This window comes from Ursus maritimus, unplaced genomic scaffold, assembly GCF_017311325.1.
Source record: "Ursus maritimus isolate PB19 unplaced genomic scaffold, ASM1731132v1 scaffold_2, whole genome shotgun sequence".
Classification (NCBI taxonomy): domain Eukaryota; kingdom Metazoa; phylum Chordata; class Mammalia; order Carnivora; family Ursidae; genus Ursus; species Ursus maritimus.
Window position 1 is genome coordinate 39458166 of NW_024424452.1, and position 14817 is coordinate 39472982.

The 14817-nt window shown below is 57.7% G+C and overlaps 1 protein-coding gene across 2 annotated transcripts; it reads left to right on the forward strand.

Annotated features, from left to right (window-relative positions):
- The first annotated feature begins 938 nt into the window (after positions 1 to 938).
- NPR1 (natriuretic peptide receptor 1) lies at positions 939 to 14463 on the forward strand. Of its 2 annotated transcripts, none has more exons than XM_040635676.1 (22): positions 939 to 1662; positions 2233 to 2432; positions 2846 to 2959; positions 3391 to 3526; positions 4128 to 4219; positions 4949 to 5084; positions 5318 to 5402; positions 6188 to 6308; positions 7093 to 7167; positions 7331 to 7408; positions 7806 to 7910; positions 8155 to 8229; positions 8322 to 8478; positions 8734 to 8889; positions 9113 to 9281; positions 9919 to 10065; positions 10151 to 10274; positions 10416 to 10484; positions 10746 to 10920; positions 11165 to 11263; positions 13243 to 13334; positions 13506 to 14463. In XM_040635676.1, exons 1-22 carry the CDS (start codon positions 954 to 956, stop codon positions 13566 to 13568), a joined length of 3177 nt encoding a protein of 1058 aa, XP_040491610.1. In that variant the 5' UTR covers positions 939 to 953; the 3' UTR covers positions 13569 to 14463. The 2 variants fall into 2 exon arrangements, with proteins under 2 accessions (XP_040491610.1, XP_040491611.1); XM_040635677.1 differs by having other exon boundaries at positions 8158 to 8229.
- The last annotated feature ends 354 nt before the right edge of the window (positions 14464 to 14817 follow it).

Genomic DNA, 14817 nt, shown 5'->3' on the forward strand with positions numbered 1-14817 from the left:
CCCTTCCGATAACATTTGGGAACTAAAGGGTTAACTTCGCCCTTCCACTGGGTCCATTTTCTCCATTTTTCTGCTCAATCTGGAAGCGGGGGGGGGGCGTCCTGGATGGACTGGGTCACGGGGACCATGGGTTCACCCACTTTAACGCCCTTCCAGAAACCCCGCCGCCCTCCCGTCCACCCCTAGAACACACACTTCCGTACACTCACACCTTTTCTTGCCAAGATCCCAAACCAGCACAGCTCTCTTCCCCAAACAGAACCAGGTAGGGGGAGGGACGAGGTGGGGCGCGAAAGGGCCCCCGCGGCCCCCACACGCTTCTCTCTTGGTCCTGCTCGCGATCCCAGCGACCCTTCTGCGGGCGCCGCTCTCAGAGGAGGAACGCGAGGAGGGTCTCAGGGGAGGGGAAAGCGCGCGGGCTGGGGCGCGGGCACGTCCGCGACTTCGGGGCGGGGACGAAGGGGTTAAAGATCCAGGGTTGGCTCTCCAGTCGCCGAGTCTGGGAGGGGAAGCAGCAGGAGGAAGGACTCGGCGCTTGGCTCAGGACCTCCCCTGTCCCCCCCGGACGGCCGGGGACTTGGGCCGGCCGGACGCCCCTGCTGGCACCCTCCCGGGGCAGGCGCTCACGCGCGCACACAAACACTCCACTCCCCTTCCCTCCCTCGCGCCCTCTCCCATCCTTCTCCCCCCAACGCTTGCTCCTTCTAACACACACGCACCCGCGCGCTGTCGCCCACGCTCGTCCTCCGAGCCCCAGCTCTCCGCCACCAGCGCCCACCTGCCCGGCAGCGCCTGCCGCGCGCCCCGTGCGCAGCCGACACCGAGCGACGCAGCTGGAGGGGGCAGCGTGCCCTGGGGTGGGCGCGCCCGATGCCCGCGACCGGCCGCTGAGCTGGAGGCGGCCGAAGAGGCCAGGGTGGGAGCGCTCGCCCGCGAAGCTGCCCGCTGAAGCCATGCTGCGCCCCGGCCGCCCCGCCGGCGCCCTCCCGGTCCTGCTCCTACTGCCGTTGCTGCCGATGCCCCCGGGGAGCCACGCGGGCAACCTGACGGTGGCCGTGGTGCTGCCGCTGGCCAACACCTCATACCCGTGGTCGTGGGCGCGCGTGGGACCGGCCGTGGAGCTGGCCCTGGCCGGGGTGAGAGCGCGACCCGACTTGCTGCCCGGCTGGACGGTGCGCACGGTTCTGGGCAGCAGCGAGAACGCGCTGGGCGTCTGCTCGGACACCGCCGCGCCCCTGGCCGCCGTGGACCTCAAGTGGGAGCACAGCCCCGCGGTGTTCCTGGGCCCCGGCTGCGTGTACGCGGCCGCGCCGGTGGGGCGCTTCACAGCGCACTGGCGGGTGCCGCTGCTGACCGCCGGCGCCCCGGCGCTGGGCTTCGGGGCCAAGGACGAGTACGCACTGACCACCCGCGCGGGGCCCAGCCACGCCAAGCTGGGCGACTTGGTGGCGGCGCTGCACCGACGGCTGGGCTGGGAGCGCCGAGCGCTGGTGCTCTACGCCTACCGGCCCGGCGACGACCAGCCCTGCTTCTTCGTGGTGGAAGGGCTGTACATGCGCGTGCGCGACCGCCTCAACATCACAGTGGACCACCTGGAGTTCGCCGAGGGCGACCTGGACCACTACGCCCTGCTGCTGCGAACCGTGAGGCGCAAAGGCCGAGGTGAGGGGGCGGCCCGGGCCGGTCTTCCGCCAGCGCCGCGCGATCCCTCATTCCCCAGTCAGCCGCGGCCCGAGGCTCCATTTCCCTCTCTTCCTCTACGCGCTCTCTCCGCGGTCCTGCGCTCCCCCGCTGCCCCAGTCCCCCACTTGCTTCCCACCGCTCCCTCCGGCAGAAAATGCGTGCTGTCACCTGACACTTAGTAGGTCCCCGGCTTAGGGCCCAGCCCTTCTTTTTTCCTCCATTTTCGCTCGCCTCCCAGCAGCCTCCCCCCTCCATCTTCTCCTGCACACTCCCTCTCCTCATCCCGTCCCCTCTCCAGCTGGCCCGCCTCCTCCTGTCCCTCCCCAGCCGACCCCACCTTCCCCACCTTTGGCCCCGCTTCGCTTGCTCTCGCTATCTCTGCTCCTTCCACCACCCCCGCCCACCAACTCCTGCCAGCCCTCCCCACCTTTCTTCTGCCGCGGCCTAGACCAGCGTAGAGTCTGTGAACTTCCTGCCCTGAGTTCCTCCTTCCCACTCCACCAGGATCTAGGCTTCTCTCTCTTTCTGACCATCCCCCTTCCTCCCCAGTTATCTACATATGCAGCTCCCCAGATGCGTTCAGAACTCTGATGCTTTTGGCCATGGAAGATGGTCTAAGTGGGGAGGACTACGTGTTCTTCCACCTGGACCTCTTTGGACAAAGCCTGCAAGGTGCACATGGCCTTGCTCCCCACAGGCCCTGGGAGAGAGGGGATGGGCAGGATATCAGTGCCCACCAGGCCTTTCAGGTAAGTGTCTAGGCTGTAAGCCCAGGCTGTGGGACGCTGAGCTGGTGGCACCTAGTTCCTGGGCACTGGGTTCCTCAGGGTCTGAAGGGATTTCGGAAAAGAGGCTCTTGATTGCTCAGGGAGGCAGGGGAGGAAGGGCAGGAGGGGTGAGGGCTGTGTAGAGGGTTAGGAGACTTCAGAGGTGGGAGCCTAATAGATGAGCGAATGGGCTTGAGGTGCGAGAAGGTTCCAGTACCACAGACTTACAGAACTTAAGAAGTCATCCCATTGGGTCCCCCGCTTTGGAGCAGGCAGCCCCTCACACATGACATAGAGCCTGTCCACTTTGACCTTGAGCTAAGCAGAGATGCACTGGGGGAGGTGGGCCCCAGATCAGCTCCCAGCTCTCCCCTCTCCACTGACCCCTTCCTCAGGCTGCCAAAATCATTACATATAAAGAGCCGGATAACCCTGAGTACTTGGAATTTCTGCAGCAGCTAAAACACTTGGCCCATGAGCAGTTCAACTTCACCATGGAGGATGGCCTGGTAGGAGGGGTTCTGGGACCTTCCAGCAAGGACATCCAGCCCCCACTCCCACCCCAACTCCGTGGCCCTCTGCGGGTGGCCGGCCTGTCCTCTCAGCCATCTCTGTATGCCTAGGCCTCCCAGGCTTCCCCTTCGCCCAGTTCCCACATTCTCCTGATGACCAAGGTGGACGCTGACAAGTTGTTTAGCCTCCGAAACTCAGGTCCTCATCAGTAAAATGAGGATGACGTGTCTTGCCCTATCTGCCTAGCAGGATTCAGAATCAGAGGTCTTTGTGGAGGCATCTTATAAGTGGTAAAATCTCTGTCCTGCGGGGGTGTTTTCTCCGACCATCCTCCAAGCTCCCAGTGCCCTCCATTTCCTACTCCACGATGCCCCACTCAGCACCCCTCGTACATCCCACCTCAGCCAAGCTCTGCTCGCCCCTGCAGGTGAACACCATCCCAGCATCCTTCCATGATGGGCTCCTGCTCTATGTCCAGGCAGTGACAGAGACTCTGGCACATGGGGGAACTGTCACAGATGGGGAGGCCATCACTCAGAGGATGTGGAACCGAAGCTTCCAAGGTCAGGGCCTGGAGGTGACAGAGATAGGCTACCTTGGGGTGCCTCAAGCAGGAGGCCATGAGAAGCCTCTTACCCTGCCGCTGAGGGGGTCACTCACCCATGCCTGTCCTTCCCTCTCTTATGTAAGGAAGCTCCACATCTTCCCTTGGGCCTCCTTCCCCATTTCCCTAGCTCCCTCAAGAAGTTCTGCTAAGTGGGGCGCCTGGGTGGCTCAGTCGGTGAAGCGGTGAAGCATCTGCTTTGGGCTCAGGTCATGATCCCAGGGGCCTGGGATGGGTCCTGCCTCCAGCTCCCTGCTCAGCAGGGACCCTGCTTCTCCCTCTTCCTCAGCCCCTCCCCCTCTGCTCATGCTCTGTCTCTCGCTTTCTCTCTCTCAAATAAATAAGTAAAATCCTAAAAAAAAAAAAAAGTCCTCCTAAGTGCCCAACTTCAGTCATTCCTACTGCTGCAATGTATGTCCCTTTTGTTATTATATATGTTATTAATACTTTGTTACTATTGTATATGTTTGGCAAGAAAAGAAGATCAAGGGGTAGAGAGAAGGTGGGGGAGTGTGCTGAACTTTACTTTCTCAAAACAGCCATCTTCCTCCATGCCCCAGGTGTGACAGGATACCTGAAAATGGACAGCAATGGAGATCGGGAGACCGACTTCTCCCTCTGGGATATGCACCCTGAGACTGGCACTTTCAGGGTAAGGTTGTACCCCAGAAGACAATGCCAGCCGGTAATGACATCTTGTCCTCCTGCCTTCCCCCGTAGTCCTGCCAGGGCATCTCTGCTCTGTAGTCACCCCTACCGTGCTTGGTCACTTTTGGAGAGCCCTGGATAAAAGAGACCCAGCTCTGGTCTGGGGGAGCAACCAGAATGACAGGGACCCACAGGCATTACCCTTGGGGAACCACATGTCTGAGGAGGGAGCACGGTCCTACCCTCAGGAAGTCCCATGTCTCCTAAGAGAGGCTGGACTGTCTCTCGGCAGAGACAGGCTAACTTGGGGGCTGTACGGCTCTTTAAGTTCAGTCAGGAACAGGAAGGAATTGGGGCCACAAGCACTAAGGAGCAGATCATTTAGGGAAGACTTCCTGGAGAAGGGATACATGGATTAGGCCTGGGAATGTGGACTGAGAACATTGCCTTTTCCTGTTTTCTACGTGCTTCAGTCCAAGATTATAAACTCCCTGAATGTCAAGTTGGGGTTCTACATGGAGTTTTCTTTATAAAGCCAAGTTTTTCCAAGTCTAGCGACATGGGTATGAGGGCCCTCTGCATCCGGTCACAGCAGGGGCTGGCTAAATTGTTGATGGCAGCCCAGATACAGGCCCTGTAAGCAGACGTGGGGTGGGTGTGAGGCAGCCCTCCACCCCTGCACAGGGGGTGTCACACCAGGCCTTGCCCACCTACCACCCCTGCCCTCCCATAGGTCGTTCTGAACTACAATGGGACTTCCCAGGAGCTGGTGGCCGTGCCAGGGCGCAAACTGAGCTGGCCCCTGGGGTACCCACCTCCTGACATCCCCAAATGCGGCTTTGACAACGAGGACCCAGCTTGCAACCAAGGTGACTGCTTCTTGCCTTCCGGGCCTCCGTTCTGGAGATGCTCTACCTTTTCCCCTGCTTCAGGACTCAAATAGGTGCTTCTCTCCCACACTGAGGGTTTTCTGGAGAGATGACTCCTTTTTCCTCCCTTCCCTTCTTCCTTCCATCTTCCTAGTTCACTGATGAACTATGAGAAGTTTTCTCCTCCTGCTCTCTAACCAAAATCTCTCTTGCTTGAACTTGGACTCGTGCAGATCACTTTTCCACCCTGGAAGTGCTGGCTTTGGTGGGCAGCCTCTCCCTGCTCAGCATTCTGACTGTCTCCTTCTTCATATACAGGTGAGTCTTGGGATGAGGGTGGAGAGTGAGGCTTGGAGGCCTGGAAAACTAGCAGAGGGAGTAGCAGGGACATGGAGGGAAGGGGGAGGGGGAGGGACAGTGGAGGAAGGCCACGGGAGATGGGGAGGGAGGGAGGCTAAAAAGCCTTAGGACACAGGGAGGAGAGAAGGAGGGCCAGGAAGGGCCTGGGACACCCGAGAAGAGCAGAGCAGTTGGGCATCACAGGCGTGTGGGTTCTGGCCTGGGGGCTGGTCTCTCCTCCCTTCCAGCTCGTGCAGACCTGTTGGGGAATGATGGCTCAAACCCTGTGGCACTGGGCCCAGTCACTTGAGTAGGGGTGATAAACACTGCTTTATACCGGGTGCTGAACCCGGAGTGGAGGAGGGAGGTAAGGAGCCGCACTCCTGGCTTCCAGTGGGAGGCGGAAATGAAACGCAGACATTACTAGCAGAGGGATCAGTGCTGGTTGAGCCTAGACTATGCTTCAGGCGCTGCCACGCCGTATTTCTTTTCATTCTTATAACAATGCTTTGAAATAAATGTCGAGGTCGCCAGTCCCCAAATCAGGACACTTGGACATGAGGACAAGAGGCTCAGAGACATGAAGTGACTGCCCAAGGTCCCCATGAGGCAGGCAGGACTTCACCCATACCTCCTGACTCTCAGCTGACAGGAGACGTCTCAGCACCTGCAGTGGTCCCAGGGCTCAGAGGAGGGGCTGCTAAGCTGTCCCGCCTGGGGTCAGGGGTTCAGACATGGGTTCAGGTGGAGGTTTCATGCCCCAGGAAGATGCAGCTGGAGAAGGAGCTGGCCTCAGAGCTGTGGCGGGTGCGCTGGGAGGACGTGCAGCCCAGTAGCCTTGAGAGGCACCTCCGGAGTGCAGGCAGCCGGCTGACCCTGAGTGGGGTAAGAACGCTGGCAAGGGGAGGGGTCGGGGAGGGCTGGGCGTGGGGGTCGGGGCAGAGGGCAAGGTTCCAGTCCCAGCTCTGCCCTCACTTGCTGTGTGACCCCGGGGTGAGTCCCATTGCCCCGAGAGTACCTCAGACAGTGATTATGCCCACAGAGCCCCCTTCACAGGAGGGTTTCAAAGTTCAGAAATGGTATCTGTGAAAATACATTTTAAAAAGAAATAAATAGGAGCACCTGGGTGGCTCAGTCAGTTAAGCGTCTGCCTTGGGCTCAGGTCATGATCCCAGGGTCCTGGGATCGAGTCCCACATCGGGCTCCCTGCTTGGAAGAGAGCCTGCTTCTCCCTTTCCCTCTGCCACTCCCCCTGCTCGTGCTCTCTCACTGTCTTTCTGTCAAATAATTAAATAAAATCTTTGGGGCACCTAGATGGCTCAGATGGTTAAGCATCTGCCTTGGGCTCAGGTCATGATCCCAGGGTCCTGGGATCGAGTCCTACATTCTCCCTCTCCCTCTGCTGATCCCCCTGCTTGTGCTCTCTCGCTCTCTCTCTCTCTGTCAAATAAATAAATAAAACCTTTAAAAAATATAAATAAATAAATAAATAAATAAAAGTCAAGAAAGAAAGAAAGAAAGAAAGAAAAGAAAAGGATTTTATGATGTGGAATGAGAAGCAGGCTGACCCAGAGATAAGGCCGGCCAGAGCTACGGCCACCTGGATGGAGGGCGGCACCCATGTTGGGGCTCCAAGGCTGACCACCCCTCCTGCTCTCCATCCCTCCAGAGAGGCTCCAATTACGGCTCCCTGCTAACCACAGAGGGCCAGTTCCAAGTGTTTGCCAAGACGGCGTATTATAAGGTGGGCTGGGGGAAAGACTGCCATCCTTGGAGCAGGGCAGACCTCTGGGGCGGAGCGTGGGGCATGGGGTGCAGGGCGCAGGGCGGTCCCAGAGCGGGCTGCAGGAGCGGTTGGAGTCCCCACCACTGGGCCATCTCAGTGACATCCTCCGTTCCTTGCCCAGGGCAACCTCGTGGCTGTGAAACGTGTGAATCGTAAACGCATCGAGCTGACACGAAAAGTCCTGTTTGAACTGAAGCATGTAATGTGGGGGAGTGAGGCAGTAGCCTGGGGGAGAGTCTTGGGGACATGGGAAGGTTATGGGAGGACTATAGGGTACCCCAGGGAAGGGATGGACCCTTGCATATTGTGCACGGGAGAGTGTCCTAAATGGGGGAAGAGACGAGTAGAGGTATCCTGGTGGGGGTCCTTGAGGGGCTGTATTGGATGCCCCTGAGTGAGGGGTGGAGGGATTAGGAGCAGGGAGCAGATTCTGGGGGAGGGTTTTTTAGAATATGGTTGGGAATCGCCAGCGTCCTGGACTGTCTTCAGAGGGAATAGGGCATTAAGTACACCGAGGGGTCCCTGAGGTGGGGGTGGGGGGCACTGTTGAGGAGCGAGGTCTCTGTCGGGCTCCTGATACCGGCTCCCACCTACAGATGCGGGATGTACAGAATGAACACCTGACCAGGTTTGTGGGTGCCTGTACTGACCCCCCCAACATCTGTATCCTCACAGAGTACTGTCCCCGTGGGAGCTTGCAGGTGAGGGGACAAGGGGTGTGAGGAGATCTGGGTCTAGCCCTGCTTCTGTCTCCCACTGGCCACATGACCCCAGGCAAGCTTCTCCCTCTTTCGGACTTTTATTTGCCCCATCTGTAAAATGGGGGAGGGAGGCAGCCGCACTAGAGTAAATCCGAGGCTTTGTCCTGTTCTGCTGGTTTATGTCAGTAGGCCTCTGCACACCCCCTGGAGTCCCCAGGGTACATGCCCGACTCTCATTGCCCAGCAGGACATTCTGGAGAATGAGAGCATCACCTTAGACTGGATGTTCCGGTACTCTCTCACCAATGACATCGTCAAGGTGGGATGTGGGGGGGAGGGGCCAGGCATGCTTCTCCCCAGCCCCTGTAGGTCCCACTAAAACCAAGACCCCTGCCTCCCCAACTTTCCCAGGGTATGCTGTTCCTCCATAATGGGGCCATTTGCTCCCATGGCAACCTCAAGTCATCCAACTGCGTGGTAGACGGGCGCTTCGTGCTCAAGATCACAGACTTCGGGCTGGAGAGCTTCAGGGACCCGGAACCAGAGCAAGGCCACACCCTCTATGCCAGTGAGCCCAAGACCCCCCCCCTTCCAAGCACAGCCCAGCAGGGGGACGGATGCCTGGCTTCTCAAGCGCTTGGCACGCCTTTCCCGATTCCTGGTTCAGTTCATTCACCAGTGGAAAGGGGAGCCTGACACAGTGGTCTCCAGGCTTCGTCCGTAGAACTCCAGATCACTCCAGCCACATCTTTTAGGACCTTGTTTCCCCCGCCCCTTAGCTTTAGGGCCCTTCGCCCCATGACTCCTGACCTCTGACCTGCAGAAAAGTTGTGGACAGCCCCTGAGCTCCTGCGAATGGCCTCCCCTCCTGCCCGGGGCTCCCAGGCAGGTGACGTGTACAGCTTTGGGATCATCCTTCAGGAGATTGCCCTAAGGAGCGGTGTCTTCCATGTGGAAGGTTTGGACCTCAGCCCCAAAGGTGAGAGAACCGTGCTGTCCCCCAGCCTGCCACAGTTGCAGCTAAAGCCAGCCCCAGGGTGAGGGACCCCTGGAAACACCACCACACTGGCCCCCTGGAGTGGGGCTCCAAAACCAGCCTTTGTTCCACGGCTGCCTGGGGACCTTCCCTGTTCCCAGCCTGGTCCTGGACCTCCCCACAGTCTCTCCCTGGCCTCCCCTCAGCCCCTCTTCCCCCACCACAGAGATTGTGGAGCGAGTGACTCGGGGGGAGCAGCCCCCCTTCCGGCCCTCCCTGGCCCTGCAGAGTCACCTGGAGGAGCTGGGCCAGCTGATGCAGCGGTGCTGGGCCGAGGAGCCGCAGGAGCGGCCGCCCTTCCAGCAGATTCGCCTGATGCTTCGCAAGTTCAACAGGTTGCTCCCAGCCCCCCCACCCCCCACAGCCACCCTGGTCCCGCAGTTAAGTCTTCTCCCGGCAGTGGCAGAGAGAGCCGGCTTCAGCCCACACAGCCTCACAGCCCCCTTTTGTGAGTGCTGCACGACCCGGCTGTCCCATCAGTCCCCACCTCTCATACCCCTCCCCCCAGCAACACTGCTCCCCCCCACTGGCCCCTTAAGTGGTGCAGAGCCAATGGAGCACACGCTCCCAGCCTCCCAGCCCTCCACAGGGGCTCCCACCCCGGCCCTTGGACCTCCCTGCCGCAGTATGCCCCCCACACCCCTCCACACCGCGCTGTGACAGCCTTTGTGCCCACCCTCTGTCCTTGCTTGACCCCTGCCCATCTCCACCTCTTCTGCTTCCTCCTGACTTGCTTGTGTTCAACAAAGATGAACAAAGTAGCCGGTATCTCTCTCTCCAGCTCAGGGCCTGTCTCTGGGGTCTCAGAGCTGGACGGAACTTTCCTCCTACCCTTTCCCCTGCCAAGCCCACCCTGCCATGCTCCCCAACCCCAACCCTCTGCAGTTGGGGGATGGGCTGACGTGAAGCCTGGGAAGGGTGAGTGCCAGGGTGGGCACTTCCCCTCCCTCACCTCGCCCGCCCCGGCCTCAGGGAAAACAGCAGCAACATCCTGGACAACCTGCTGTCCCGCATGGAGCAGTACGCCAACAACCTGGAGGAACTGGTGGAGGAGCGGACCCAGGCCTACCTGGAGGAGAAGCGCAAAGCCGAGGCCCTGCTCTACCAGATTCTGCCTCAGTGAGTACCCGCGTCTGCTGACGCCCGGCCACCCTGGCCCGGCCCCATCTCATGCTCTGATCCTGCCCCTGTCCCGACCCCACAGCTCCGTGGCCGAGCAGCTGAAGCGTGGGGAGACGGTCCAGGCTGAAGCCTTTGACAGTGTCACTATCTACTTCAGTGACATCGTGGGCTTCACAGCCCTGTCAGCAGAGAGCACGCCCATGCAGGTGAGTCCAGGTGCAGCCCAGGCAGGTGTGCTTGGCCAGGCAACTCCACCGGCCCGGCCTGCCTGCTGGTTCCACTTTTCGCACTCGAGCCCAGCCGGGGGCCCTTCCTCCCTACCCGCCTTGGCTTCTCCTCCCTCGCAGGTGGTGACCCTGCTCAATGACCTGTACACTTGCTTCGATGCCGTCATAGACAACTTCGATGTGTACAAGGTGAGGGTGAGCGTGGGGTGAACAGGTCGTGATGGTGATGGGCGGGGCTGAGGAGGTGAAGGGCAGAATGCCGTAGAGTCTTAAGGGAGGAGACCGTGAGACATGGGCAGAGACTGTTACCTGGCACCCCAGGAACGGGCACAGCAACGACTCGGGATGGGGTGAGGCTGAGGCTGAGGGTGAGGGTTAGCATACGTGCGGGGCGGCACAGCAAAGAGGCGCTTGCCGTGCGCACGCCCTGCATTCTGGTGGGCCCCACAGGTGGAGACCATCGGCGACGCCTACATGGTGGTGTCCGGGCTCCCTGTGCGGAATGGGCTGCTGCACGCCCGCGAGGTGGCCCGCATGGCCCTGGCGCTGCTGGACGCAGTGCGCTCCTTTCGCATCCGCCATCGGCCCCAGGAGGAGCTACGCTTGCGAATCGGCATCCACACAGGTGAGGGAGCCCTAAGGTCTAGAGCTGTCCCCAGGCCCAGCTGCTCCTCCCCGCCACCCCCAGCGCGCGCGCGCGCGCACACACACACACACACACACCTATCTGGATTCCCAGAGGCATCAGGTCCCACCTCTTGACTCTCCGGGAACACGCCGGTCCTGCCCAGCAATCACCGTCCATTCCTCCCACCTACCATTCTTAACACCCCTGCCGCCTGTCGCTGATGGGCCTCCACTCCCTCCAGGACCCGTGTGTGCCGGTGTGGTAGGGCTGAAGATGCCCCGTTACTGTCTCTTTGGAGACACGGTCAACACCGCCTCCAGGATGGAGTCCAACGGAGAAGGTAAAGTGGCTGCCCGGGGCAGGCTGCGGCGAGAAGAGCCCCTCAGGCAGACACCCGCCCAGTGCACTGGCACCCAGCCCTTACCCCTCCCAGCCTCCTCTTCGGCGCGGGCACAACGCCTCCAGTCCAATCAGAGATCCAGCCCCCTGCTGCCACATGGTTGAACGTCTTTCCAGGCAAATGTCCGACAGTTCCCCAAGGGTAGGCTACCCTTCGTGCAAGTTCAAGAGAGGTGTGGGGAATACCAGGTCAGGAGTAAGAGCCTAGACCTGACCTCGAAGTCGGGGTGCATCTCCTCCCCTAGCCTCGGTTCCCTCAGCCATAAAATGAGTGTTGAGTTAAACAAGAGTCACAACCACCACTTACAGATGCTTCCTGTGTGCCAGGTTCTGTCTAAATACTTTATGAGCATTAAATTTAATTCTCGTAACAAGGCCTTGAGGTAGAAACCATCACTATCAGCATTTTACAGACTAGGAAAAGGAGGCACAGAGTTTAGACTACTTCCCCAACAAGTGTCTGAACTGGGATTCACTAGACAGGGCAGGATCTAAAGTCTGAACCACTATGCTACACTGTCAGAAGCCTGCTGACATTCTAGAATGCTGTCCACTAGAATTTTCTGCGACGATGAAGATATTCTGTCATCTGTGCTGTCCATTGTCGTAGCAGCAGTGTCCATTGTCCCAGGAGGGTATTGATCACTTGAAATGTGGTTGTGCAGGGTGCCTGGGTGGCTCAGTTGAGCATCTGATGCTTGATTTCAGCTCAGGTCCCGATCTCAGGGTCGTGGCATCGAGACCGGAGTCAGTCTCCATGCTCAGATGGGAGTCTGCTGAAGATTCTCTCTGCCCCTCCCCAAGCTCATGCACTCACTGTCTCTCTTTCTCAAAAAAAATAAAGCTTCTTATTTTGTTTAAATTTTATTGATTTGTCTGAAAGAGAAAGAGCCCAAGCAGGGGGAGTGGCAGGCAGAGCAGCAGAGGGAGAAGAAGGCTCCCCGCTGAGCAGGGAGCCCAATGCGGGACCTGATCCCAGGACCCGGGATCATGACCCGAGCCAAAGGCAGTCACTTAACCGACTGAGCCACCCAGGCGTCCCATAAATAAATAAATCTTAAAAAAAAAAAAAAAAAATTGTGGTCAGAGCAACTGAGGCACTGAATTTTTAACTATTTAGTTTTAATTATTTTTTTCTAAGGTTTTATTTATTTGAGAAAGAGAGGGAGAGTGAGAGCACAAGAGAGAGAGAACCAGCAGGAGGAGAGGCAGAGGGAGAGGAAAAAGCAAACTCTCCTCTGAGCATGGAGCCCGATGTGGGACTTGATCCCAGGACCCTGAGATCATGACCTGAGCCGAAGGCAGCTGCTTAACTGACTGAGCCACTCTGGCGCCCTAATTATTATTATTATTATTTTAAAGATTTTATTTATTTATTTGAGAGAGAGACAGAGAGAGACTGAATGGGGTGAGGGGCAGAGGGAGAAGCAGACTCCCTGAAGAGTAGGGAGCCTGACATGGGACTCAATCCCAGGACTCTGAGACTGTGACCTGAGCCAAAGGCAGACACCTAACCAACTTAGCCACCCAGGCACCCCCAATTATTATTTTTTAAAAACTAGGCTCCATGCCCAGTGTGGAGCCCAATGCAGGGCTTGAACTCACAACCCTGAGATCATGGCCTGAGCTGAAATCAAGAGTTGGACACTTAGCTGACTAAGCCACCAGGCACCCCTAGTTTTAATTAATTTAAATTTAAATAGCCACAGGTGACTAGTGGCTACCGTGTTGGACAGCACAGTTCTTGAATTCTAAGGGAGAGGCCAGACTCCACATGGAGGGGGGGGACTCTGAATTAAGAGGGTCTCTAGGCCAAAAAGAAAGGAGAGAGAGCATCCTTCTACCCCTGCAGTTCCCAATCTCCCCTGCTCCCATTGCTTGCATCCCCCACCTTCCCTTCTTCTCCCTTATCCTTCCCAGCCCTGAAGATCCACTTGTCTTCTGAGACCAAGGCTGTCCTGGAAGAGTTTGGTGGTTTTGAGCTGGAGCTTCGAGGAGATATAGAAATGAAGGTAGAGAAGGAAGCCCCTGCCCTCACCATCCCTTGGAGTCCCGGAAGGGTTATCTTCCCCCAGGCCCCTTCTCAAGCAGCCAACCCCACTCCCATCCCTAAGCCTCTCTCATTTGGGAAGTGGGTAGGTGTGCTACTCCCCACCCCAAGGGCCTCTTCTTTTTCACTCCAGGGCAAAGGCAAAGTTCGGACCTACTGGCTCCTTGGGGAGCGGGGGAGTAGCACTCGAGGTTGACCTGCCTCCCCTCCTGGCTTTCCACACCTCCCTTCCCTGTGCCAGAGGTAACAGAGAGGTGCCAGACCTCGGCCTCACCCACAGCAGCCCTGCCATTGCCAAAGGATCGGAGAAGTAGTTTGAACAACTCAAATGTGCTAACCCCAGTGGAGACACCAAATATGACTTTTGAAGGAGGACTGGTGCTGGGGAGAACTTGGAGTTCATGGAACTGATCAAAGCACACAGTCATGCCCAGTGGCACACACATAGACACGTGTACCCACTCTCCATCCTGACTCAAGCCAGGCTAGGGTGTGGACTCTTGGATCCTCTCCCTCCCACTCCCTCAACCTTGCTACACTGTGACTCCTATGGGGAGGGGGAAGAGCCACCTTAGAGGTAATAGGAAAAGGGACTATAGGAGAATCCAGGGGATGAGGGGAATCCATATCGAGGCCTAGCCCACATGGGCCACAAACACCCCTGAGTCCCCCTCTGTCCCCAAATTAGATACAGGGCACAGGGGAGAGGGTCAGCTTAGAGGGGTTGTGGGCCTGTGTGTCTTGATTCTCTTGTGAGCAGAATCCATTAACGTCTTTATTCTAGTGAATGCCTCTGGAAGGAGAGTGGGTTGCCAGAAAACACAGCCATGTTCCCCACCCTCTACTCTCAAGCTGGAAATGCAGTATCTGCAAAAGGCCTCAGTCCCCCCTTCAGCTACCTGACAGCCTGTGACTTCCCCCAGCAGTGCTGACACTTCTGGTCTAAGGACCTGTTTACACCCTTCAGAGTTATTGAGGGCCTCAAAGAGTTTTTATGTGGCTTAAATCTATCCATATATACCATATTAGAAATGAAAACAAGTCCTTATTCATTTAAATAACTATAATAAACCAATCACATGTTAATTTTATTTTGCTGCTTTATCAAGGACATTCTTATGAAAAACTGGCTTTTTAAATTTTAATTGTTTTTTACTGCCGATGTGTGGTAATGAAGAATACAAGGACTCCTTCAGTGTCACTGCCTTGGTTTATGCCAAGACACCAGCTGTTGGCCCCCCTTGCCTTCCTACCATCAATGTACCTGTCAAGTCATGAAGGCAAATCATGTATTAGTACGGTTACTCAAAGTATGTTGACTTCATCCATCCCCTGAAAGGGTTTTGGGGACTCCCAGGGTCCGTGGACCACAGCAGTTTGAGAACTGCTATAGTGCCCAATGCCGGGGCGGCCTGGGAGCCAGGAAGGAAGGATGGAGCCTCTCC

Bases quoted from the DNA above. Each gene is read 5' to 3' on its own strand.
- NPR1 (XM_040635676.1), top strand. From the start codon at position 954: ATGCTGCGCCCCGGCCGCCCCGCCGGCGCCCTCCCGGTCCTGCTCCTA. The intron at 3,527-4,127 runs GTCAGGGCCTGG...TCCATGCCCCAG, and splicing joins GTGGAACCGAAGCTTCCAAG to GTGTGACAGGATACCTGAAA. The intron at 6,309-7,092 runs GTAAGAACGCTG...CCATCCCTCCAG, and splicing joins GCCGGCTGACCCTGAGTGGG to AGAGGCTCCAATTACGGCTC.